The sequence below is a fragment of the Chrysochloris asiatica genome, unplaced genomic scaffold, assembly GCF_000296735.1.
Source record: "Chrysochloris asiatica unplaced genomic scaffold, ChrAsi1.0 scaffold00017, whole genome shotgun sequence".
NCBI lineage: Eukaryota > Metazoa > Chordata > Mammalia > Afrosoricida > Chrysochloridae > Chrysochloris > Chrysochloris asiatica.
The window spans coordinates 29,335,220-29,362,629 of record NW_006408535.1 but is presented as its reverse complement, the minus strand read 5'-3'; the positions used below and the strand labels follow the sequence as shown (position 1 = coordinate 29,362,629).

At 43.3% G+C, this 27,410-nt stretch overlaps 1 protein-coding gene across 1 annotated transcript in view; it reads right to left on the bottom strand.

Annotated features, from left to right (window-relative positions):
- Positions 1 to 1,411: 1,411 nt before the first annotated feature.
- ACIN1 (apoptotic chromatin condensation inducer 1) overlaps positions 1,412 to 27,410 on the bottom strand; it is a 44,351-nt gene continuing 18,352 nt past the window's right edge. The window contains 15 exon segments of the mRNA XM_006835442.1: positions 1,412 to 1,732; positions 2,387 to 2,487; positions 2,590 to 2,914; positions 3,163 to 3,270; positions 3,408 to 3,515; positions 4,238 to 4,383; positions 4,717 to 4,858; positions 5,349 to 5,501; positions 5,599 to 5,732; positions 7,097 to 7,139; positions 10,605 to 10,746; positions 19,227 to 19,342; positions 19,893 to 20,105; positions 20,743 to 22,032; positions 23,421 to 23,509. Of these exon segments, the coding sequence (XP_006835505.1) occupies positions 1,412 to 1,732; positions 2,387 to 2,487; positions 2,590 to 2,914; positions 3,163 to 3,270; positions 3,408 to 3,515; positions 4,238 to 4,383; positions 4,717 to 4,858; positions 5,349 to 5,501; positions 5,599 to 5,732; positions 7,097 to 7,139; positions 10,605 to 10,746; positions 19,227 to 19,342; positions 19,893 to 20,105; positions 20,743 to 22,032; positions 23,421 to 23,509 (3,431 nt within the window).

Here is a 27,410-nt window from a genome sequence, read left to right as displayed (position 1 = left end):
GCGCCCGCCCCTCAGTGCTTCTGGGCTGCCGGACGCATACAGATGCAGTGCCCCTCCCGGGCCGGGCCCGCAGCGCCAGGCTGGGGCACTCGGAGGCCCGGGCCATTTCCAAAACACTGGCTGAGAAGGTGCGCCAGGGTACGGGAAGCGACCTGCACACTCCGGAAAGGGACAAAGGGCGAGCACATCGCTAGTCCAAGAATGAGCTGCTCACTGTGGGGAGGGCCGGCGCCCCGCTCCGGGACCTGCGTTTGGGACTGCTGTGGACCACGGTCACAAGCCAGTCGCGTTTTGGAAATCCGTGGAGGGCACAATAGTAGGTCTGTTGGGTTGTGCTTAGAGAAGGCAGAAGGGTCCAGGTAGTCTTCGAGTTGGTCAGCCCAGCAACACGGACGCGCTATTGGCAGGAGGGGACAGAGGTGGGGAGTGGAGCCTTTTGGGGAAGCTCTTATACAGGCGCCTACTGGATGAGGGGCTACCGCCCCCTGGTGGCAGTTGTGGGAAGCACCCCGGAAAAGAGCAGGTGTCTTAATCGCGCACAGGATGCGGACCTCATAATTAGAGCTTTGCCCTCCCAGCAAGTCTGGGTGCAGTCGCGAAGAGCCACAGTGGTGCTACTTCTGGAAGTTTTCCTCTCCCCTTTCCATCCTCCAATAAGTAAAATCCACAGCTTTAGCTGGATTAGAACCAAGGCCTGAGTGGTAGATGGAAGGAAGCAACCTTCCGTGTATGAAATGCAAGCCCTCCAAGCTAAGGCCACCCTCTCATTTGGCTTACCCACGTCTTGTTCAACGAAAACCACTCACACACGAATTAAAACTAAGTCAGATTTTTTATTATTTTCCATAGACCACATCATTTAATAAAAAAAATAAAAATAAAAATCAAACAAAAGGAAAAGGTGGCTATAAAGTGGAACCAGTGGGCTTGGTGGTTAAGAGGCAGGGGCTGCAGGGCAGAAGAGACTGGGAACTGCAGGGGCCCGGGGACTCAGGAGGAGATGCTGATTCAGCTCATAGGTGACCCAGTCCTGGCCCCGGCTGTTCCCAAAAGGAGGCTGTTGAGTACCCAAGGAAAGTAATGAACAAGATGAAGGAAAACTGCAAAAGACTTGAAGCCACCACCTCTGGGCCAATCACCTCCCTCCCTAGACTAGCTCTTTCCTCTCAAAGACTTAATAGGAAACAGCCAAATCCCAAGATAGGTTATGGAGAGGGTGGTGGCCACTGCTTCATTTGGTATGTGGGGACAGGTGGCAGCCATACTTCAGCACTGGGCAAATGGTGTGAAAGACCTTGGTTCCAGGATGGTGGAGATTGTACCTATCCCTCTGTGGCTTTTTAGCCCTCCTGGGGCAGGGTGGCTGAGGCCTGCAGCTCTATCTCGTTTTTTTTGTTTTTTTCCTCCTTGGCTAACGACGCCCACCCCGGTCCCTCACAGGTGTGCTACGACTCCGGCTCCTGCTGTGGCGCTTGGTGTCTCGGCGATCTCTCTCCCTGCCTCGTTCCCGGTCCCTTTCTCTATCTCGATCCCCCCGGTCTCGTTCCCTTTCCCTATCCCTCTCTCTTTCTCTATCCCGACTGTGCTCTCGACGTTTCTCCCGCTCCAGCTGTCGGTTCCGTTCCCGCTCGGCTTCCTTTTCCCGCTCCTTTTGCTCTTCTTCTTCTTGCTCCTTTCGACGCTTCTCTCGCTCCTTGGCCCGTTCAGCCCGCTCTGCCTCCTTCTGAATAATCTGTAACCAGGCAGGAGAGACAGAGATCAGGTATCTTAGTTCTGCCCCCATCAGTCCTGCCTTGTCCATCTATATCTGGATCTCTACACCCCTTCACTGAGGGTCACTGTCAGTTTTGTTGCTGTCTCCACATAGGAAAAAACAAAATAGGAAGAGGGGAGTATTTCTAGCAATTGTACCTGTCCCTATGTCAGAGCATCCTACTCCCTCCAAGTTTTTAACTTTTATACTTACAAAAGGTGCTAGCACCATCTGTATTTAGACTTGTGTTTCCCTAGCTATCTCCACTCACCCACCTTTCTGGTTAAGTACCACCCATGATAGATGCGAACAAATCTCTTTTTAGTTCAGTACGGAAGCCTAAAGTTCCCCAAAGGCTCATCCCTTAAGAAACTAAATTTAAAAAGTAAAAACTCTAAATACATAAAGCATAGAAACGGATGGTGAGTTTATAAAACACATTTCTCAGCTAACTAAAATCAAGCTCTAAATAGCTTGACTGGCACACACACCTCAGAGTTCCTGTCTCATATCTGGTTTCCATATGGCCCACTATCTCTGAAAACTGCCTATTTCTGTTATGCTTAGTTTCATCCCTCTGCACTGACCCCAAGCCTCTACAATTTGGAGCAGGTCAGAAAGGACAGTACTTACCTGGCTGTCAGTCAGCGGGAGCCAATAGATGCAAGGGGCTGCCTTGGTTTTGCGGAAAAGGTCATCTAGCAGCTTGGCGGGTGGTTCCTCCTGGGTTTTCTCTGGGGTGGAAGAAATCAAACCAGATTTAAAGTGAATGTTCTATGTTCCATCCCATTGGGGGTCCCATTCCCACCTGCTAGTGGGGCTACACAGCTAATTACCTTTCTTCTCACTCTTCTTTTCTTTAGATTTTGCACGTTCCTTACGGCGGCGGTCACGGGACCGTGATCGGGAACGGGGTCCTTCTCGAACTTTGTCACGATCCCATTCACGCTCGGATCGAGTTCGCTCCCGCCGCTCCATTTCCCGTTCCCGCTCTGCCCATTGTTCCCGCACCGCCCGCTCCTGCTCTCGTTGCTCTGCCCGGGGATGCTGTGGTGGTTGGGCTGGGGGTGGGGGTGGGGGGTGCAGGGGCCGTGGGACCCCCTGCTCCTCTGCCTTAGTTTCAGAGGGACGGTCCACCAAGAGGCCCCGGTGATAGTCAAGCTGTGGGTAAAGGAGGGACAAGGGTAGTCGGTATAGAGATGACATCACTCCCACAGAAAGAACCCAGGTATCAGGGGTACAGAGACTTACAGTCCCATGGCTTAACCAAAGGAACCAAAACGGAGGGAAGAGGGTAGAATATGTTCTCTTTCAGTGACTTACATGTTGGCATGTGCCAAATATCTCAGCAGGAATTTAGCAGAATGGCCTCCCCTGCCCCTCCCTCATTCCTTTCCTAGGTTTCTTACCTCATCTTGCTCAGCATAGTCAGCACAAAGGAATTTGGGATTGGACTGGGGCCATTTGACTCCATGCAGAGCTGTGCGGGTGGCAACAGCTTCTTCTACTGTTGAGTACTGGTGAAGGAAGGGAGATTGCAGAGGGTCACAACATGGCTCCAACCCCTCCCACTTAACAAAATGTCCTTTTATTTGTCCACATTGATAACAAAAAGCAATATATACCACAACCTACAGAATCAGATTTTTCTCACCGTTACAAAGCAGTGAGATTTAATCTTATCAATCCAGAAGGCCTCTTCCACCAGGGTTCCTGTCCTTCCTAACAACTCCTTCAGTTGGCCTAACGTGAAGGGACGAACCTGCCAATGAAAATGGGATTTTAGGGACTTAAAGGCAAGAGAACACACATGTTGTTGTTAAGTCGATTCTGACCCAAAGTGACCCTGTATATGGTTTCCGAGGAGCAGCTTGTGAGCTTGAACCGCCGACCTTGCAGTTCAAACGGCTTTGCAGTCTAGCGCATTAACCCACAGCAACACACCAGAACTCCAATACATGTTGTTGTTAAGTACGGTGGAGTCAGTTCCGACTCATAGCGACCCTGCACATGGTTTCCAACGCTGCAAATCTTCATGGGAGTAGAAAGCCTCATCTTTCTCCTGTGGAACAGCTGGTAGTTTTGAACTGCCGACCTTGAGGTTAGCAGCCTGATTTGTAACCACTACGCTACCTAGCTGGTCTTAAAATTTCCCAATCTGCTCATGGGGTTGAAGGATGAAGGTGAGAGCAGAGGTTAGGAATCTTCTTGTAGGAACAGGAGAAATGTGATAGCATTTATTGAGACATGATGTGCTGGGCCTTTTGCTAAACGCTTTTACATAGATTGCTACATCAAATCCCTCAGAACAACCCTGAAAGTGGTACTTTGTTATTCTCATTTTTCCAATGAGACACATTAAGAGATTAAATAATTTGCAGAGGGTCAGTGGGTGAGTAACTTGGCAGGTCTAGGAAATGAACCGAGGAAGCTCAAACTCTTGAATCACTAAACAAAGATGGAATGTGGGAAACCAAGACTTACCAAATTGGAGATGTGGACTATATTACTGATCTTGCCCCGGGGTGGGGAGGGCACCTGAGCAGTTCTGACAGGGTCATCAATGGTAATGGAGACTCCAGACTTTTGCTGGCTAATGGAACGTCGAGTTAAGGTATCTCCTAAAGTCACTATCAAAATACACAAATAAATGGCTTTTAGTATGGAGCAATGCTTTGGCTGTCACCTCTAATTGTTTCCTTTTATTTCCTATCCGTCAATCTTTGGATTGACGGATAGGAAATAAAGGTCCACGTGCCAAGTTACTATGCAAAGCTAATCTCGCTGTGTTGATTCAAAGATTAAACAGATTCAAACCTAGCCCCAAAAAACCTCTATAGGAAGGGGAGATAAACTAGATCCATAAAATACTATGAAAAAAAGCAGAAAATCTTAAATGACTTAAAGGAGACTGAAATAAATTGCTCTAGGAATTCACGGAACTGCATGATGTGTTCACCTACCTTTCTTTACTTCATGTTCCACAGGTGGGGGCAAGGCCACCTCTACTGAAACCTGGGGAATTACAGGGGGTTCTGCTTCAGGTTCCTTCTCTTCTTCCTCTTCTTCCCTTTGCCCATTCTCCTGGCCTTCTGCAGGTACCACCTGTAAAGGTATCAGACAATATAAGGGGGGGTCTACTAAATACCAAGTTGGCATATTCTTGACTTCTGATTTTCTAGTGAAGAGAGAGCAGAGAATTGATCTAGTATGTATGTCCCTTCCACTGGGGAGAGGTTGCATTATTAAGTCCTTTTCAACTAGACACTAGGATTGTTAGTGCTTCAACTTTGCCATGAAGAAATCTAAAATAAGAGTTGGTAAATGTTTTCTGTAAAGACCAAGACAAATATTTTAAGTTTTATGAGTCATACAGTCTTGGTTACAACTACTCAATTATGAGTTACAGAGCAAATGCAGCCGTAAACAAGAGGAAATTAACTCGGTGAGGCTATCATGAGAGGCAGCAGAATCAAAGCGCTAATTAACCAAACTTTTTGGACAGATGGGAGATTTCCCTTAAATTTATCTTAGCTTCTCAAATGCCTGATTCGTGATCACTGATCCCTTCTTTTATGGAATACAGAAACCTTACCTGAGTGACTGTTCGGCATATCTTCAGCCCTTTGTCATGGGTCGCATCATCACCATTGCGCTCGGTCTCATCCTCAGAGATGCGGGAGTCATCAGCATGAAGATCCACAACAGCCTCCTGCCCCGCCAGGGGTTTGATGTCGGGGATGAGGCTCTGGGACACAGATACCCCCCACCCCGTTACACTGGGCCCATGTCTACTCCCACCTTAACTTGTCTCCTCCTCCCTTCCCCGGCTCCTCCCACCTCACCTTGAGTGATTCAGTGGTGATACTGATGGAGGGTTTCTTCTGTGTGGTGGCTGTGCTGGCTCCCCAACGTCGTTTCCGACCAGGCTGGCACCCCTCTGTGTCACTGTTTCCAGCTGGTACCCCCTTGGTAGCTGCTGTCCCCAAGAAATAGGACCCAACAGTTAGATGGCCTCAGGCCCACTGCTGGTTCACACCACAACACCCACTAGGCACTCTTCGGGTGGTTTTAGTAAAAGGTTAACATAAGGAAATTATGGTTGGGGACTGGGAAAACCATGGCTTCAGAATAAACAATAAAAGGACCAAAGGCATTTCCTGAGAGATGGAAGCGACTCATCAAGACAACAGGGATGGGTGAGACTAGTTTGGTAAGCAGTTTACATTTCCAGTGGTAGGCAGGCATATCTGAAGTAGCAGGAAAGACTGAAGAGGACATAGAAAATCAGAAGAAATAACATGACTATGCTGTTGTTGTTAAGTGCCCGTGTCGTCGTGTCGGTTCCGACCCATAGTGACCCTGTATAGGGTTTTCCGAGGAGCAGCTGGCGAGTTTGAACTGCACACCTTAAACGGCTTTGCAGTCTGGCGCACTAACACACAATGCCACACCAGGACTCCAAGATGACTATAGAATTACCAAAATAAATCTTAAGTAATATTAACTAAAGATGATTGTGATGTGGTCACCCTTTAGGGTCATTTTCATAAACTATGATTTAAGTTAACAATGTTCTCTTATACATCTAAGTGTGTGGTATCCTGGTGTGGCGCTGTGGGTTAATGTGCCAGACTGCAAAGCCGTTTAAACTGCAAGGTTTGTGGTTCAAGTTCACCAGCTGCTCCTCAGAAACCCTATACAGGGTCGCTATGGATCAGAACTGACTCGATGGCACTTCACAACAACCTAAAATTAGTTTTCCATTAGGAACATGTTTAAAAAACTACTATTTGGATGCTCTTATGTAACAAAGTGGAGTGCTGGTGAGGCGCTGTTGGGCTAATGCACCAGAACTGCAAGGTTGGCGGTTCAAGCTCACCAGAGGCTCCTCAGAAATCCGATACAGGGTAGCTATAGGTCGGAACGGACTCAACGGCACTTCACAACAGCAACAACACATAATAAAGTGTAAACTGTAGAAATCCCCACGATTATAAAGGAGTACCTCAAACCAGCTCTTGATTCTCTAAGTGTTTGGATATCTAAAAGGATAAATGCATCTAGGACAGATAAACAATAGTGTGAAACTATTCACTGTGTATCTCATTAGTGATGGGAAAGGAACCTAACTGAGGATACAGGACATGGATTATTTAAAGTTTGGAATCTCAAAATGGAACCCTGCCTATATCAAGAAGATGTAGATTCTATGGGGGAGGGGGCAGGATGGTAGAGGTGGACTCCAGAAAGGCACGGGAAGAAAACGGGAATCTATTTTCTTAAGAACTCTGATTTTTATGGCATTCCCTGATCTTTACCAAGAATTCGGGGTAGACTTACAGACAACGGAGATCTTCCTCTTGAATGATTTGGGCAGCAAACTCTGCATAGAAGAGAAAAGGGGAGAAAAGAGAAAGAGACATACCCCACAGAGAGGGGGGGAAGAGGTTAGATGGGGCAGTCTTAGCATATGCTCCAAAGACATAGAGAGAGAGACACAGAGACAGACAGAGACCAAAACAGAAGCGGCAAACGGCAAAAACGAAGCGGAATCAATGCAAGTTAGAGAAAAAAATAAAACATCACAGCAGGGAAAAATCATCTAGTCCATACCACACTTGCGTATTAGCTTAACCAGAAATAAGCTGACACAAGAAAAGGTAGCCTCTCAGCCCTTCCAAAATGTTGCTTATGCCCTCTTCTACTGTCTCTATGGGTTGGGGGCTACCAAGTCCAATAAGCTGTGTCTCGAATTGGGTAATCTAGTCTTCCTGGGTCCCTCCCTTGAGGAAAATCAACTTTGGAATGGCAACTTCAACAAGGGAGTCCTCCTCTTCTCTATGCCCATCAGGATTTCCACCAACAGTGACACTGAGTCACTTGGGCAGCTATTTTTCAAGACTGCCCGGATGTCCACCACACTGGAAAATGGCAGCACCAGACTCATTGGAGATGAGGCTCATGAGCCAAGTACTAGCAGAAAGAATTTCAATGTGTTTTTAATACAGGTTTTTATTAAGGGCTGACTGTCCCCAGGAAGATTCGCAAACCTTCCAACCACCTTATGTGGCTCTAGCAGAACCTCTTGTTTCCTCTCCACTCAGGGATCATGCCTTAGGGGTCCTGCCAAGGATCAGAAGGCAGTCTGGGGAGCAAGTCCCTTTCCCAAACCTTCAGTGGGAGATAGACTATAGACAAGAGCAAAAAGTGGGAGAGAGAGAGAAAAGGGAGATGAAAAAAACTTTTAGATTTAAGTGCTTATTTCTGGGAAAACTAAGACCATCTTACTACCCTACCCTTTTAAAGGGTAGGCTAGGATGCTCTTGATGAAATCCATTCTTCCCATCCACCCCCAGCCCCGTTTGTGTCGTCAAACCAAGTCTCCTTGGTCTCCGTTAAGGGCCAGCCTGACCCCTAGCTGGGCCGCTCTTGATGGGTTAAGTTAGTGAGAGAAGAAAAAAAAAAAAATCTTAACTTAAACAGGAAAAACATGAACCAAATAATAAATAAACCCAATAAATAAATCAGGAAAATAAAGATAAAGAGAAAAAAATTAAAATATACAAAAGGAAAAAAAATAAAATAAAAGGAAAACAAGAGAAAGAAAATAAAGAAGAAAATAAACTAGGAATATGACAAATGTTCCAGGTACCATCTCACACCTGGGATCTTCAGTTCAGCCAATCGCACCTCACTGTGTACTGTATCTAGTCAACCGACGGTCCAATCAGAATGAGCCCTCCCTGCTAGGCGCTGTGCAATTGGTGGGGGGTTGGGTTGGCAAAAAAGGTGGGCGCACGGCGTGGTGGTCAGCACGGCATTGCCAGAGTCCTCCCAGGGGCGCAGGGGGGGCGGGAGGGAAACGTGTGGGGGTTACGCTGCCCAGTTTCCATAATGTCAAGACAGTTCACTGGTGGTGGCTAGGCTCAGCCAGGGAGACAGGGGGGAAGGGGAAGAGACATCAGTCCTGGCCCTGGAGGGGCATCACCTTGCAGTCCCTGATGAGACGGCTTGTGAGTAGCAGGAATGATCCTTGCCTTTTATCGTGACAAGCAGGCAGGACCACATGTCCACATGCAGCGGCAAACTGCAGCAATACCACCACCCAATACTTGGAATCCAAGTGATGACTCCAGAGTCCCTTTTTCCTCTGCCTGGGTAGGAGGTCTTCTCACCGAGTGGGATCATGGAGCCTCTGATGACGGTAGCCTGGGAGTAGTAGATGGGTATTCCCAGGACCTGGCACACATCAGCAGCAAGGTGGAAATACTTTTCTTCTGAGAGTTTTATGTGGCATTTCTTTACGGACTCCAGCTGAGACAGTGGCTCCAGTCAGGTGGAAGGATGAGCCCCTGCCCCCAGGGACCAAAGAGAAGTTGGAGCAACCAACATGTGGCCCTTCACCAGATGCAACAGGGACCAAAGGAAAGTCCATCTGATGAGCAAGTGACGATACACGAGCTGTGCTGTCATCAGCATTAAATCCACGGGGCTCAGACCCTAGACGGTTCTGCAGGTTTCCTAGTCATCACAGCTTAAGTCAAGGGCCCCACTCGGTATTTTACAGCATGGCACTGTGATCACAACATTGACTCTTTAGGTCTTGGTGCCCTTGATAGGGATCTCAACAGTCCGCAGCAAGGCAACCCACAGTCCTCAGAAGGGCAAGGGCATGTGGGCAGGCGCCCCAGCACTGATACAAGCTCTTCTTGGGGTGCCCCAAGTAGGGAGAAGATGCCAAGTCCACCCCATTCCAAGTGCTTTTTGCGTTCTTAATACAAGTCTTTCCAGAACAGTGCTCTTCTTGGCCCCCTGATGTAAGCAAGACAGGGAGGCAAAAGGGGGCCCATCACAGGAGCCCATATACGTGCCCCCCTCTGGCCAAGACACCTGGATAGCAGACTCGGCTCTGATTGGGCAGCTCAGTAGCAGCGGGTGGGTCCAGAGGAAGAGGCGGCATCAGCGATTGGCCAGTTGGGCAGGGTTATATTTTACGGGCGGATTATCGTACATGAGGTACTTGGACAAAGTTTTACGGGGAAGAAGGACCTTGTAATAAATAATATTCTGCACATCAAATCACTTTCACCGGCCCCCGCCCCCGCAACACACACCAGAGAAAGGCTACACACACAACAGTCCCTCCCACCCATCCCCCAGCTCCCAAACCCAGCTAATTCTTTCTCTATTACTCTAAGAGCCAAGAAGACTTCGCTGGCTCTGATGGGGGGAACCCCCTGGATTGGGTGCAGGATACAATATATATATATATATACATATATATATGCCAAAAATGAGGTAGAAGGATTACAGATATGGAGAAGAGGCCTTCAGGATGATCCCAAATCTGGACTTCTATATAAATACATCTCTGCAGAGAGACCACTAGGGGGCAAATGAGGAACAAAAATTCCTCAACATGGCTAATCTGGTGGGAACCACCAAAACCCACTAGATGGCGCTGAACTCCATTAGGCTTTTAAAAAGGAGGGAAAACTAGGAGTTACCACCCTGAGAAGCTTGAGAAGCTAGCAGGAAAAGCTGAGCCTAGGTCTTAGATAAAGAAAGGGCCATTAAGTGACTTTTCAATTCGTTTCAAAATTCCAGGAGTCTGGACTATACTACTCCTCCCAAAAAGGAAAACAGAACAAATGAACCCTGTCCCCATCACAAAGGGTCTTCCCTTGTTAAACCAGCGAATTCTCCCTTGGCCTACTTCTGATTCAAGTCCCTACCTACTCCCTTCTTTAACTTATCCTATTATGTAAGATTGATCACTAGAGTGATCTACTCTTTCCCCTAGACCCACCCTGGCCCACCCACCCCAATAGGTGACTTGGCTATTTACCTCTTTCTTCTCCTCATCTTCCACACTGCCCTCAGGGCGGTCATCATTGCTGACTTGGTCTGCGACAGGCATGGGGGGCTCTGGAACCTCATTTTCAGGTCTGTTTTCAGTTGTGTCCATGTTCACTTCCTCCTTCTCCTCACTGACAGTATGAGGAGAGGTTGGGAAGGAAGGGCAGGAAAGAACCAAGGGGAAGAGAGAGTAAGACGTTAGCTTTAGGTCAGGAAACCCCCATGCCTCATCACTTGAGTGGGATTGAAGGGCTGCTTTTCAGATCAGAGTGAAAAAATCTACCCCCACAGGAAAGTGGGAAACCGTTCTCCTTGGGAAAAAAGTATGGATCACAGAAACCACATCCACCCACAGCCCATATGTGTGGGGACAGGACTCCAACTGTTCTGAGGTAACTCACCAGAGTACTCTCATGTGAAGAGAAACATCCTACTCTGAAAACAGTCCCATAAAAGTAACTGTGATTGGACCACAACCTTTGGCTACAATTAACTTTATCTAACAAAACTGCATTAGATACTAAGAGAAACCAGGTTTCTGGGAAAAAAAAAAAAGAGAGAGAGAGAGGGAAAGTATGGTCATGGTTGTGGCAAATGATCCCGACCTTGTGTTTAATTAACTGCTTAATAAGTAAAGGCCTGCTAACCTGTAGAATCTGGAGACACCAGGAATAGAGAAAACGTGGGAGTAGCAGGAAGAAAAAGTAAGGTTGGTGAAGGTTCACATTTCAACAAGGACCCTTTCTCATCCAAAAGGAAGAACTAAAACTGCTGAAGACAATTCAAAGCTCAGACAAATCAGATCACTCTTACTGGCTCAAAGTATAGAAATGTCGTTACAATCAGCTTTCACTCACTGAATTTCTCACATACTCTCATTCCAACTTCCAAGAAATAATGAGACCAGGCCTCTCAGTCAGGACACCCCCACCCCCATATTATACATCTTTCTCCAACACAGAACCCACTCACTCTCCACTCTTAATCACACAAGTTAGCTTCCATTTCAGAGTTCCAGAGATTTACTTCAGATAAACTATCTTCCCATCTTCTTTTCTGTCTTTTATCTTTAACTTCTATCTCACTTCCCTCCACCCAAATACGAGAGAAAAATTAAAATGACCAGAGGCCTAAGCTCAGGGGAGGGGAAACCAAGCCTCCCCAAGCAGATAACCATCACCACCAAAATCCAGCTCTCCCTCCCAACAACTCGTAAGGCTGACACACTCAGAGGTCAGATAGCCTCCCTGTAGCAGTCAGGGAGGGATGCACGCGAGGGGGGAGGGGAAAATCGGAACTGTGCCCCCAGCTAACAGGCCCCCACAGAAACACACGATTCAACTGCCTAAGTCTCCAGAACCGGCTCTTATCCACAAAGTACCTATTTCCCACACAGAGAGGGAAAGTGGGACCAATTAGAAATCGGGCAGGAAGGACAAAGGGGGAAAGCAGAATGACTGAAAACAAACCTAAACGAAAAGCGGAATGGAAGTCATGGGGAAGAGAAGGAAGATGAGGTGAGCTAGAGCAATGGGGAAAAGGGATACGTGGAAATGTGAAGCTCTCACCCTTCTTTGCTTTCTGATAACATGATTTTTTTTCTCCCCCTGGAAGTGCTGTTTATCCCTTTCTGGAATGGAAGAAATAACAAAAAACCAAACAAAAAAAATACTAAAAAAAAACAAAAAAACACAAAAAACACCTTCCTTGGTCCAAGATCCCACCACCTCCTCCCCAGTCACCCGATCCAGAGAGAGAAAATCGAGATGCAGCAACTGGGGAATCCAAAAAATGGTAAATGGAAGGGGAGGTGTTGGTGAGGGGAGGCTAAAAGATCTGGCTTTTAAGAGATAAGCGTTAAGTCCTCACGGCAAACCCCGAGTTCGGCTGGACTGGTCTCTCTGGAGGAGGAGGAGGAGGAAGAGGGCCAGGCTGCTGGTAGTGGCTGGCTCTATTGTATTGGCGGAGCAGCAGCGATCAGCCGGAGACATGCAGGGGAGCCATCTTGCCACTTACCCAGCAGCCCGTGTGTGCGGATGGGGGAGGGCCCTGCTGCAGCAGGGGAGGGGAAAGTAAAGAGGGAGGGAGCTGAGTGAGCAAGGCTCTTATCCTCTGGCAGGCCTCAGGGAGCCGACTGCTGGCTCTATAAGCCTGGCCTTTTTCCTTTTCTCAGGTTACAACAGCTAACCAAGGCCTAACTCCACTGGGAGAGGGTGCTCTGTCTGTCTTCCCAGGGGGTGGGGGAGGGGGCTGGGTGGAGAGGACATACAAAGTTACAGCTGCTTGCTTGGAAGATTCCAGAGAAGAGGAAGGGAAGCAGCAAAGCTGGGAGTAAAAATACATTAATCTAGAAGGAAGATAACAAAGCCCAAACCCAAATAGGCACAGAGAAAAGGGCATGAACAATTTTCAAGGCCCACCACCTTCTACCCAGAAAGCCACACATGGAGTATTGACACAGATCAGCCAGGCAGATGTTCAAGGCGAGAGTGGGACTGGTACTACTAGTCACTATACTGATCGGCTGTTCACCCCTGGCGATGACCACATGCTACAACTCCAACCTCCTCTTTCGCTAGGGAAGATAGAGGGAAGTGCATAAACAAGGAAATGCCTTTTTCAAAGTGCTGGTAACAAGGGAGAGGGGTTTCTGAAGAGATGACAGACAACTTTGTTTCATACAGTCTTTAATAAGGTCACCCTGCCCCAGGGTTTACTGGAGATAGAAAGGAAAAGGATAAACAGGGCATGGGGACCTGGGGACAGTTGAAGCATGAAGGCCACTTCTTGGAGTAAGGACTCCAAGGTGAGGGCGCATGAAGACAGTGAAGCAAGAGAGCTGTATTATGGGAAATGGGGAAGCATCTGCCTGGCAGAACTTGATTGGGGACTAAGGTACTGTCACCAGACCAAATGGGAAATGGGAAACAAACTCTAGCCATACAAGAAAATTCTCTGAAACACAATAGATGCTCAAAATGCTTATCTGTTGACTGCAAAGGCACTCCTTTTTCATCCTACTGACAATAAATATATGTTTAACACCAAGACAAGCTTTTGATAACAAAAAGTTCCATCTCCTTTACAAAATCAATTTTTAGTCATAATTAAAATTTCTCCCCTGCTGCTTAAAATTTTAAACCTACATGCCAAATGCATGCTAAAGTGAGCATGTTTACATTTTATTTTTAAAATTTCTTTTCACATTGCAGTCCCTGTCTCCTCAGAAGTAATGCAGCAACCAACTGTGACTTGTAATGTTTAAAATGGTAAATTTTAAGTTATGTATAATACAAAAAAACAAAAAAGAGGGCTCTGAAGTCAAGATTGGCTAGGTTCCAGTCCTGGTCCCACCCCATTACAAATAGTCTAATACTGGGTAAGTTTCTGATCCTGTTGTTTCTTAATCTGTAGAGTGAGGATAATATGTAGCTCATGGAACAGTATCTAGCACATAGTATGTTTTAATTAATGTTAGCTCTTACACTCTGGCTTGGACAACATCCAAAGTCAAGGTAAGGGCATGTATAAATGAATGTACACTACATGTACATTTAATAAGCCATTGTTTTATTTGATGCCACCTCTGAAGTTTTAGTTTCCTCAGAAAAGACTGCACTTTCTCTAAGGCAAAGGCATTTAGTGACTGGTGAGACGGTTTTCCAGCAGCACCTATTACTCTGTATAAAAGCTACTGATTTACTTGCTCTCTACCCTCCATCCTAGTCCTGGTGTGGCACTGTGGGTTAATATGCCAGACTGCAAACCCCTTTGAACTGCAAGGTTGGTGGTTCAAACTCACTAGGTGCTCCTTGGAAACCCTATACAGGGTCACTATGGGTCGGGATCGACTCTACAGCACTCAACAACAGCAACAACCCTCCAACCTGCAGAGCCCCTCAAAAGCAAAGACTGCATCCCTTGGCTCATGGCCCAGGGCCTGGACATGAGAAATACTCAATAAAATATTTCTGAATTAGGGTCATTAAGGGTTCAAAGTGGACACTTAACAAATACTTGCTGAACTAAAGTGGTCCCCGCACCTTTAAGAATTATTTTTGGATAGAATTTCCACAGAGAATGTTACCTTTGAATATCCTAAAATAAATACCCTCTTCCCCAATGTCCTGAAATATTTTCAGCTCTCCAGTAGTAGCTTCCTTGGAAGGAGAATTTTGTTACTAGAAACATTTCTCAAATATAATTTCTCCATGTTCTCTCAAACCTGAAGACACAGCAGGTTTGTACCTTCTAGCTTCCCCACAATTAATTCAGTGAGACCTAAGAATTCTCAAGAGTTGACGTGTAAGATAATGAATCTTCAATGACTTGCAGGGTCAGCCCCAAAGGCTTGTTACCTATGTGTCAAAGCCCTACACAGCTTTTTAGTCCCTTTTAGACAAAAGGTATCTCCTTTTCCTACATTTAAGTTTTTGCACAAAAGTTCCTGATATATTTGAAAAACACATGGAAGAGCATCATGAGAAGAATTCTGTCCATAATTGAACAGTTTAGTAAACAAAGCATTTGTAGCCAAGAAGATAAGGATAGAACTACTTGGAGATTAATAATATCACATTATAGTTCCTACCTGAATATGAATGAAAAGTTAATGGGAACATGAAATTTCTGTGGGCATATGTTTGGATTTTAGTTATTCTAAAAATTCATGAGAAGCTATGGAACTGATGTAAAAGTTTAATTAAAAATAGTAGAACTTGACTATCCTCAGGCAGTGAGATTTAACTATAGAATATCCTTAGAAGCATATCAAGTCCAGAATAACCAAGAATAGTATGCTTTGGGGTGTTTGTCCTTAGGTACCTCTTTCCCAGGGAGCAAACACCATTGTTGACAACAAATTCTAGTTTTTCAGTATGTATCATCTGGGATAGTGACATTGTAAGTCCCCTGGGGAGTACCTATTACATTGTCACATTGGCTTCACGGGGGAGTGTGGTGGCTCTGTAGGATAAGCACTGGACTGCAAACCACAAGGTTGGTATTTTGAGCCCACCACCACTTGGTGGGAGAAAGATGAGGCTTTCCTTCAGAAACCCTAAATATAGGTATGGCAGTGTAGTATCAGCACTGGACCGTAAGGTCGATTTGAACTGCAAAGTCAGCGGTTAAAACTCACCAGCCGATCCTCCAAAATCCTATATAGGGTTGCTATGAGTCAGAATTGACTCAGTGGCACTAAACAATAGTAACATAAGTTGACACTTAAGAATTGACTTCAGGAACCATTTCTTTCCTCCTACACAGTCAAAAGGATAAATAGTGTCAAGAGCCTAAATTTGTTACTGCCTGCTAAGAAGGTTGTAGCTAGAAAAATTCTAGTTTAAGTCAGTTATTGCTGGCACCCCCTCTATATTAAAAAAAACAAACAAGAATAACACTGTTTTCTTCTGTATGAGAACATTTTTTGTTGTATCTAGGCAGGCATAAGACTAGAATTTGGAATAGGGCTCAATTCAAATAGGACTGAGGGCTCACAAACAAAGAAAAAATGAAAAACACACCCTTACCTCAGGACACAAACAAAATTAGAACAGATTTAACCAGGCACAGCAAAAATTACGCTATCTCTTCGAAGTGGCGGGAAACCTTAGCAGTAAATTTTTTCTAACCCTTTCCTAAATTAATATAGGTCTCAGCTGGCTTTTAAAATCATGCGACTGTGCTGCACTATGCAGGAAAACCAAGGCTAACCCACAAATGGTCTTTTCCACTTAATGCTGTTGAACCTGGCCTTACCAAATCCAATGCCAGAACAGCCTATGAGTTTAGGTCTTTGGGTATGTCTTTTGGTTAAGCTGGCAGGCAGGTAAGTAGAGTATGTATGAACTACTTCTAAGCTCAGAATGCATTTCCAATCTTTACACCGCTCCACTGAAGCTTGCCTAATAAAAATGGACAAGCTCAGTATTTACCCAAGGTGCCACTTCTTATCACCTTGTGAGAATCAATGTGACTCTATTACCTCAGTCATAACATGAAGATCAAAGCCACCTTTACCTAAGGAGAAAAATTCTGTACAGTCAGGTGTTGCATAGCATCCGTTCAGGCAATGTGCAACCACAGATGTCATTAGTCCCATAAGGCTAAACAAGTAGTCTCTATGAATGAGATCCATTCCTAAGTCAGTCTTTAAGTCAGATTTGTAGGGAAGTTGGAACAGGTACATAATTAAATCAAATGTTTGTCTTAGTATATAGAATATATTTTCCTTTTCTATGCATATAAAACACTTCCAAACCTTGCAATATTTTCAAGAAATGTCACAAAGTAATGTGTACATTCATCATTCGTATGTGTCAAACTCAATTTTTCAATATAAGGCTTTAAGGCAGTCCATTTATAAGTATGAGTTGTCCAGAAATCAGACTTTCATATTTGGGGACTGTCTGCATATAGTATGCACAAAATGTCCAAATCATATACCGTCCTATTTTAGAGATTATATCATGGACATTTAGTGACGCATGACTGTATGACTCCAAGCTTCATTTGTTTTAGGACTTGTATGGGAAAGTCCAGAAATACAGATGTTTCAAAACAGCATTAAAAGCCTTTATGAATGATAGGATCTCATAGACTCACAGAATTTTGGAGATGAGAAAAGTTTTTCAGAAAACTACTTTCTTCTCAAGGTGCCTAAGAGGCAGTTCCTCAGGTTCAATTAGTAGCAACTTGTTAACACCTACTTTGAAACTGCAATTATACAAAGGGTATGCTGTAATCCATGGGATGGGTAAGGGAGAAGAGGATAGGTATTATCTCTGGTTGATGCATATGAAAAGGAAGATGTCACCCCAATTCCTCATCGATGGTGTAGCTGGGGAATCCTGAACACCTTCCAGAATCCGATGAGTTTTCACTTTATGCTCCTAGAAGAAAAACCCCTCTCCAAAGAATAATGTACCCATCCCAAAGGAAAGAACAAAAAATTTTCAAAGGACATAAATGAGCTCTTGGCTTTAAAACAAAAAATATTATGGCCACAAGATGGCAGCAGAGGCAATAATATTAGAATGGATGGTGGTAGTGGTGGTGGTGGTGGGCTCTGGAGTCCTTTCGGACTCACAGCAACCCTGTATAGGGTTTCCAAGGCTGTAAATCTTTAGGAGAGCAGAAAACCTCATCTTTCTCCAGTGGAATGGCTCGTAGTTTTGAACTTCTAACCTTGAGGTTAGCAGCCAGACTCGTAACCACTACGATACCAGAGCTCCTTAGAATGGATAGTACTGAGGGTCTATCCCAGGGCACAAGCTCTAATAGTCAAAAGTATAAAACTATTATTAAAATTATTTCACTGCCTGAAACCCTCCAAAAATCAGGGCCAAGACAGTTTAAAGCCTTCAGAAATGTAGAAATTATTAAGTATTACATACGCTGTTGTTAAGTGCTATAGAGTCAGTTCTGACCTGTATAGTGTCTGAGGAGCAGCGTAAGTTAGAACCACTGACCTTGCAATTGAAACTGAAGTTGAGCGCTTATTCTACAGAAACACACCAGGACTCCTAACTACTACATACAGGGAATAATTATATGGTAGTATTTAAAGGAGTCTTGATAATTCAGTGGGTTAAGCGCTAGGCTGTTAACTGCAAAGATGAGGCTGACTGCTCCCATGAACGTTTACAGTCCCAGAAACCAATGGGCCAGTTCCAATCTGTCCTATAGGGTTGCTCTGAGTTGGAATTGACTCAACTGCAGTGGGTACCATTAGTATTAAAATGACATGAGAACAAGTGGGAAACATTTGGTGAACTGTCTACAGAGGACATTCTCCAAACAATTAAGGATTCCTAACGTCTAAAAGCTAAGCAATCTTATCTGCACAATGCTTCAATTTCTCATTTCCCATGGGAAGCATCATTGGGAGACTCTGAAAACAGAAATTTTGGCTCAATTGCTTCTAGATTGTGATATCTAGCTTAGAATAATGAATGACACAGCTGTTCAATTACAAATTTACCCTGATTTAAAAAAAATGTATTTCTCTATGACTGAATATAAAGATTTAAAAACTCACATTAATTAAAATGTTGGTAAGATCAATCAAAGGATCTCAGGGACCCAGGAATAAACTTCTGACTTAATATGGACCTTGTAGTCTGCTGTACTATATGCTATAGGAGTTAACTAGGACAGACTGAGCTTAGTAAAATATAGGTAATAATGTGGGAAAAAGCCCATTGCTGTGCATTTCATTATAAACTTTATTGAATTGTTTTACCAAGATCAGATATAACTGGTTTAAGTGTAAGCTAAAGATTAAGCTCTGAGGCACAGTCAATTCTTATACTTTCTAAGAAAGCAAAAAGCTGTACCTTTAAGGAGTTGGCTGTTCTGGTCAGATGCTTTGATCCCCGATGTGGTTTTCCTTATGACCTCAACACCACTTTTCAGACTACCTAAACAGTTACTCTCGAAGCTGCTCCCAACAGAGTAACAGAAGTTTAACTTTTGTCCAGATAAAGATCTGCCTTAATATTTTAATAAGGAAACTAAGACTGCTTACTCAAGAACCCTAGGGAGCAAAGAACTATCTCCCACTCCTAGCCTAGTTCCATATTATAACCCAGTGGAAATAGTCACTTACATAGTGTGCTGAATTCTTTCTGATTCTGGTTGTTGAGAGGTCTGAATCTCTGAAGTTTGGGGTTGTGTAGCAGCTGGTGGCTCTGCCTCTTCAGCTTCATACTTCTTTGGGCTCTCCTGTCAGGAGGTAGCAAAAACAAAATAGCAAAGTACTTAAATCTTAACAGTTCCTTTTCTTTACCTGGAGCTGGAAAAAGGCAGAGTAGAATATACAAAGTAGAGTACTTATCAGCTCCACATATAACTCTCTGGTATAATTTCATCTAAGAAAATGAAATGGAAAAAATATGATTTAAAGACAGATTCTTCAAGAATTTTTACACCAGCAATCATTTTATGAAAACTTAAATCTTTTTGAGAGAGCTGAAAAAGGTTTCTTTTGGGACAGAAAAAAAGGAATTCTGAGGAAGAACTGACCCCAAGAGCACTGAGGTGAGAAGCCTGCTGCTCAGCATCATGTCGAGCTTTCGTAAATCAGGGCGTTGGAATGAGTGAAGTGGGATCTAACAGTTATCTTCAACCTTCTGTATTTCTAACTGAACCTAGCCCAGACCAACTTTTCAGTTTTGTAGCTAAGACAAAATGGAAAATCATGCCTCATCTTCCATGTTCCTCAGGGTAGAATGGGGTGTTGGGTTTAGTAGTGGGGAGAATCATAATAGCCTACCCGCTCAGGTTGTAACCTCTGGGTCACATGCTTTTCAGATGACTCAGACTGGCTCATGCACCTCACTTGGATAGAGGAGGTGGTAGTCCTCTCCTTTGGCTCAAGGACCTGCAGTTGTGGCATTGGTGGAGTTGCAATCTCCTGACCAGAAGAGAGATCTTTGGTTTCAGTGTAGCTGGTACTGCTGTCCCTGGAGACTCTAGGGCTCAGAGACTAAAGAAACAAAATCAAGTATTATAATAAGGTACATTAATACACATGGTATAAATTCAGCACATCACAGAATTTTCCAGCCTCCACTGACCCAATTTAATACACTGGCTCTTTCAATCCTATGTTTATTCTTATTTGAATTAGTTATCTCCTGATTTACTAGATTTTCCAATAAATATTTAGTAAGTCCCAATAAGATGTGACGAGCACTATAAAAAGACATGTTCATACCCTCAAAAAGTTTACAATCTAGTAGAGACATTGATACATGGATTCTTTCTCTGGAATCAAAGGGATTTAGAATGAAAAAGTACCCCATTTAGAAATCAGTGAATTAAAAATCAAGACTCTGAAATGGGAAAATTAATCATTTGCTAAGGAGTCCTGGTGCGGAGTTGTAGGATAAGTACTGGACTGGTAACCACAAGGTCGGCAATTTAAACCCACCAGCTTCTCCTCAGAAACTATATAGGGTTGCTCTGAATCAGACCTGACTAAATGGCACTTAACAATAACAATAAGGTCTATAAGCGACTTCCCCCATGCTTGTCAGAAATTACGATGGGCTTTCCTAAAGGTTAAAAAATACTGGAGTACAGACAGAACATCAATGCACATAGGATTGACCCATACTCACTTTTCTGCTGTTGCTTGAGGCGGAACGAGAACGAGAACGTGAACGAGAACGAGAACGGGACCTGGACCCTGATGTTGATCTAGAGCCCATCTTGGGTCTACTACGAGGGTTGGAGTGAGAATGTGCCAGGGATCCATCTCTCTGCTTGGATCTTGGAGGTGAATGAGATGGAGAGCCTGAGCTGTCAGGAGAGCGAGATCGTGATCTAGAACTGGAGGACGAAGATGAGGAAGACCGGCTAGACGGTGAGGAATGAGCTGACGGTTTCAATCTGTGGCTCAGGAAAAGAGTATGTGTAGCCATTCTGCCCTCTTGTTCCAAAGATGGCTGTTTCTGAGATTCCTCAGTGATCTCTTTGGCTGGTGCTAATTCTTCAATGTTTAGAGGGAGTGGCTGAGCTGATTTTTCTGACTCAGATTCAAGACCTTTCTCTACTGAGGATTCAGCCAGTGTACTTTTCTGAACTAGAGATAGGACACTCTCCTCTGGTACTTTCTCTGCAGGAGATTCTACTTTGGTGTCGGTAGGACTTGACAAAGGAGACAGGCCTCCCACCAACTGAACAGAATGCTGAGATATTAATAGCTCCTTGGTCTCAGTATCTGTATTTGGAGGAGATAACTGAACAAGAACAGGGGGGGCTGGGCCTCCCATGGGCTCTACTTCTTCTTCACTCTGGAGTTGTGTAATAGGTGGTGGTGAAGAGGCTTCCTTGGTAAGTAAAGGTGGAAGAGTCTCTTCCTCACTGGCAGTTTGCTCTGGTTGTAGCACAAGAGGGACCTTCTCCAGATCTTCAGTCAACTGAGGAGGAGAAGGGGACTTTGATTTTTCCTCCAAGCCTTTCAAAGATTTAATTTCTTTTTCTTCCTCTTTAAGGGGAGAAGCTATTTTTATCTCGTTCTCTTGCTGATACCTGGCCAGATGACTTCTTCGAGCCTCTTCCTGGGACCTTGTTACTATTCCTCCTCTCTCTAACCCTTCTTGTTCCTGGGATCTTATGGGCTTAGGTCTCTCATCCACCACTTGCTCTGGCTTTGCTTTGGACATTTCCTCCTCCTCCTCTTCTGCCTCAGACTGTTTCAAGATGGGTGCTTCTTTAGATTTTTGTCCCTCATTTTCCTCTTCTTCCTCACCCAAGAAAAAAAAGTCCTCCTCTTCCTCCTCCTCCTCTTCTTCCTCCTCTGCTTTCAAATTTCGATCTGCTCTGATCCTCAGATTTCTGGATGGTGTTTCTTGATCTTCTTCCTCCTCAGCAGCCTGGCTGCAATCAGAAAGTTTAGCTGCTCTTGCCTGAAATAAAAGATATACAATGGCTCCAAATATATTTGGATCATAATCAGAGAAGGAGAAGAAAAAAAAAATCTCACAAGACACTCCTAGGAATAAGAAACACAATGATACGTACTCTTAACAATACAGAAACAAGTATGAAAGCAGATAATCATGATTAATATGAACATAGGGAATCCAAATACACCCAATTCCCACTTATTGACATGGTTAGGTTCCAAAGACCAGGTTGCTTTACAAAAAAATTGGTGTTATGCAAAAATAGAGACTTTTCACTCCATTTTCTGACCATCCATTTATTGGATTTTTTCAGTTAGAAAATACGATAATAGAAATAATAACAGCTAAGTTTTACTGATATGATGAGTCCAGTTATGGATCATTCCTCTGTGGAGGAGGTGGCTTGGAGGAGACAAAACTTGGTTGTGACTGGAGGACCCATGGCTTACCCACTTTACCTTCCTTCTGTTTTGGATGAATTTTCCTTTCAGAGTCAATCCTGCAGCCTGCTCTGATCTCTGGGTCTGGTGAGTCACCAAGGGATAGGGGCTTTCTGCAAGGCTGTCTCATACCCAGCTCCATCAAAGCAGCGGGTTCAGGCCCAGTTTGGTTCAATTTGGGATGTTACTAACTCACATCCACTTATAAACACCCTCTCCCATGCTTTTTTCCCCTACATTCCCATCCCATAGCAATTTTGAGCTGCAGGTTCTCAGAGATCACATTGGATGGTGTTTGGCCCAGGTTCCTAGAAGATGCCAGGAGACGATTCCTGAGGGAGGGGATGCTCCAAGACATTCCCATCATGGCTGATGTCTTGTTAATACACAAAATAGTTGGATAGCACATTTTATACTATTGTCACAAATGTAAAATAATGGATAATGAGATCGTTGATAAATGAGAAATAGGTATAGAAAGAATGACCAAAAGGAATATAATAATAAAGCTGCTGTTAATTCATTTTTTAACTTCAAGGTTCTAAAATAAATAAAAACAGAACATCTAAAAAAACAGGAGAAAACTGACCCACTATCACCATTTTGGTGTAATTCTTTTCATTCTTTTTCTTATTTTTTTACATAATCATAATTTCACTATATTTTTGTGTTCTATTCATACCATGTTTAAGAATTGAATGAAATAATTCATTATGTCATGTTTTTCTAATGTTCTTTAGGAATACAGACCAGCTTGCTAGCTTTTACAATTAAGTTTCTTTATATATACACTTAGAGATTTGAAAGCTAGAGCAGACCTAAATTTGAAAAGAGGAGAAAGATGACTGTACAGAAATCTAGAAAGATACTAACTCTAAAACATTTGTGAAAAAGACATTCAAACATTACCTAAAGAATGATGGATGTTTTAATAGGTATCTGAGTTACCTGTCTTACTCTAGATGATCGTCTTTCCCCTTTCCTTGGTCTCTCATCATCAGAATCACCTTTATCTTCAGAAATAGAGGCGCTCTTTCCTATCAAGTGAAAGAAAGTCAGTTAGAATCATATGAATACCCTTTCATGACTGCTTTCTAAAACTCAATCATAGAATATGAGCTGGTTAATGTGTATCTATGCAAATTTCTTTAATTTCTACACTGAAAAAAAGACTGTATAAAGCCCTATAGTTAAGAGCCTTACTGCCAATCCAGATTGTGTACCTCTGGAATATTTCAGTAATCCAGAGTCAATTCACATACTGTGAATGTACACGTTGTTGTTGTGAAGTGCTGTCGAGTTGGTTCCGACCCATAGTAACCCTGTATAGGGTTTCTGAGGAGCAGCTGGTGAGCTTGAACCACCGACCGTGCAGTTCAAATGGCTTTGCAGTCTGATGCATTAACCCATAAAGCCATAAAAGATATAAGATATGTAACAACTCTCAGGGGTTTCAAATTATTTTGCAAAGATATACAAATAAAAAGTGCACTAATTTCTATAAAGTTCATTGTGCTCTGTACCTGTATTTTTTTGGACGCTTATTGCAATGTATATATGGTAACTTGAATTTACTTAATATGGCTTTTTTATCCAAAGTCTTAATTTCTACCAAATTATTGGGTGGGACCATGCAAATAGGGTATACAGGACTTTAATGCTGTGATTGTTTAGTTTTGCCATCTCTCTAGGTTTAAAAGAATCTATCTCAGATGCAGGAAAAGACAATTCCAGGACCATCAAAAAAGAAGAGCATAATCCCTACCTAGAAAAGTGGTGACAGCAGAGGTGGTAGCACAGGCAGCGGCATGGAGAGAGCAGCTTTGGACTTCTAAGATCACTAAGTAAAGCTGAGTGCCTACAGGTAGGAGGCTGACTTGTAGAATGTGTCCTTTGGGCATTTAGAAACTGGCTAAAGGAGCTTTGTTAACACTTGCCTGAGCAGGGCAGAAGCCAAGGGGCCACATGGCTGAGAGGCCAAAGACAAGAGTGACATGTACTTGCGGTACAGAAGCAGCAGCATTCCTGATTGGAAAACTGCTGCATCTTGCGTTATTTCTTATCCTGAATTGCACCCTGTTCACTTCCCTGATAAATCCTATAATCGCGAGTATGGTTATGAGTTGTGTGTGGCCACTGCAATGGATTACTGAAATCAGATGTGAAGCAGAGTGCTATGGGAGGGATGGTTGGGGTCAAAATAAGTTAAAGAAGGTTGTAGGATAGAGGCATGTCTGACCTTTGCTTCACAGGAATCTGCCTTGGACTGGTTTGAAGTTTGATTCTTTCCCTCTTACGAAGCCAGAGGAAGTTAGACATGGCTCCCATACAGTTTTTGTAATGACTTGGAGTTTTGACCAAAATACTAGGACTAATATACCAATCACTTTGTGAAACTACAATTCATGAAGAAATTAATGGTGGGACCCTAAAGTTCCTAAAAATTACATTAAGCCAATCAGATGGCACTTCAGAGTTAGCTCCTCTCAATTAGGCATAAATTCAAGGTGAAATTTATTTTTAAGGGGAAAAAAAAAATTATACTATTAAAAGAAAACTTGGAAACCACCAATCTAAATCATCCTGATTAATCTAGGTAAACCTGAAAAAAAAAAAATGTCACATTCCATGAAAGAAGATGACTGTGGCTAAATCCCTTCACTCATTTGGATCTCAATGTTCTGAGATCCTGCCAGTACTAGAGTAGCAATGCAAACAGTGACAAGAACAAAGTTTAGATAACAGCCTACAGGTAATCATATTCCAAATACCCTGCTAAACTAGGACTAGTTTTACTTATAGGACAAAAGGTTTAAATGATATAGAAAACCATGTTCTACCTAATAGTATCTAAACTGTTCATATATACCAGATGGTGGGTGAGCTCCAACCCACGGTATCCTCCCTTCCCATAAAACTAAAATGAACTGCAAGGTAAAGTCTACACTTATTTATAAAACTTTGATGATTACTTCATTAATGAGATCGGAGTATATACGTTTCACCCCAGAGTGAGTAAAAACAACCTTGTTATGGATGTGTGTATAGGAGCCATGGTTATAAAATATGGGGACAAGGCCATATTCTTTTTTAAAACATCTGAAGAATAATTTGTAAGCAATCCATAGTGTGGTGGCTATAATTATATAGTAATTTCATAATTCACTGACCAAAAGGAGGTTAAATTATAAAATTAGTCAAACCCAAAGAAAATAATTTTAAGCAAAGCTCCTTTGTGAACACAAGAGGAAAAGGCTAATTTATCTTAGTTTTAAAAAAAGATATGTACAAACATGGCCAAAAACAAATGTGTTAAGGTCAAGTAATAGTTTCAGAGTTGAGATTGAAATTTTAAAATTAGGTACATACAAGCAAATAGTGTCTTTCTCTACTTATTGCAAACTGTGTGCTATTTTACCAGATTATAGTTATTTTCATACTATAAAACTGCAGTGACAGAATCCTAAATGATTACCCTTCTAGAAGCACTTGAGTAAAAATCACCAAAGAAATCTGGGAAAATGGGCAGAACTGTTCAGAAAACTTTGGTTGTCACTATTTCCCAAAAAAGTGGTAATTGGAAGGGACTCTCAGACATGAAACACAAAGTTAAGTAACACAAAATATAAGGTAAAAATTTTAGTTTTTTTAGTTTCTTTGTTTTTTTAGTCTTTTTAGTTCCTTTGAAGTAACTGATATAATGCAGACAAGTTCCTGGGAAAGTTGACATGGATCATGAGCACATGGCCACAACAGTGTCTTGTACCAGATGTTAATAATGTATGAAGACACTGAGGTTTAGCAAAAGGCAAAACCAGTATCGATAATGAATGGGCTAATAAATATATTTTAGGAGTTGAAAACTAGTCAGGGTGAATGTAAGCTTTCCAATGTTCCAGAGCCAGAGGGAGAAGTTAGCTACTAGACAGAATGGTGGTTGGTTGTGGTTGTGTGCTGTCAAGTGGGTTCTGACTCTCAGAGACCCTATATAACATTTCCAAAGTTGTAAATCTTTACAGGAGCAGAAAGCCTCATCTTTCTCCTGTGTAAGTGACTTATAAATTTGAACTGCTAACCTTGTGGTTCATAATCCACTAATCTACCAGAGCTCCTTGCTCTTGTTGTTCAATGCTGTTGAGTCGTTTCCAACTCATAATGACCCTGATGGGGTTTCCATGGAGGAGCTGGTGAATTAGAACTGTCGACCTTGCAATTTAAACTGACCTTGCACATTATGCTGCAGCAGCACACCAGGACTCCTAAACAGTATTGTTGTTAAATGCTGTCAAGTCAGTTTCAACTCTTAGCAACTTTGTATAGGGTTTCTAAGGAGCGGCTGTTGAGTTCAAACGGCTGACCTTGAGGTTGAGTGCTTATTCTACAGTACTATACCAGGAATCTTACTAGACAGTATAGAAAGCAATAAAGTAAGGAAAGTTTAAAGGACACATAAGCAAGTAATTTCTTCTTCCTAAAAAACTGGAACCTGAACAGGATTTGTAGGACCCTCATATAACGAGTAGTTAACATATTACAGGGTCACTTATGAGTTGGAATCAACTCAACAGCACATAATAACAGAGATCATAGCAAAGGCTGTGGCAGAGGGATTAAAAGGATTTAAAAGTGAACTGTGAGATCTGGCAAATGATGCCAAACCTAAATCTGATTAATGCTAGCTGTACTCATAATTTAACTGGCATTGCTCTAGAACAGGGGTTATTGTTGTTAAGCGCCGTCGAGTCGTTTCCGACTCATAGCGACCCTGTACAGAGTTTCTGAAGAGCAGCTGGTGAGCTTGAACGACCAAGCTTGAGGTTCACACTGAACTTGCAGTCTTGCAGCGCCATGCCAGAACAGGGGTGTTGTTGTTGTCAGGTGCCATCGAGTCGGAACTGACTCATAGCGACCCCATGCACAGCAGAACGAAACAATGTC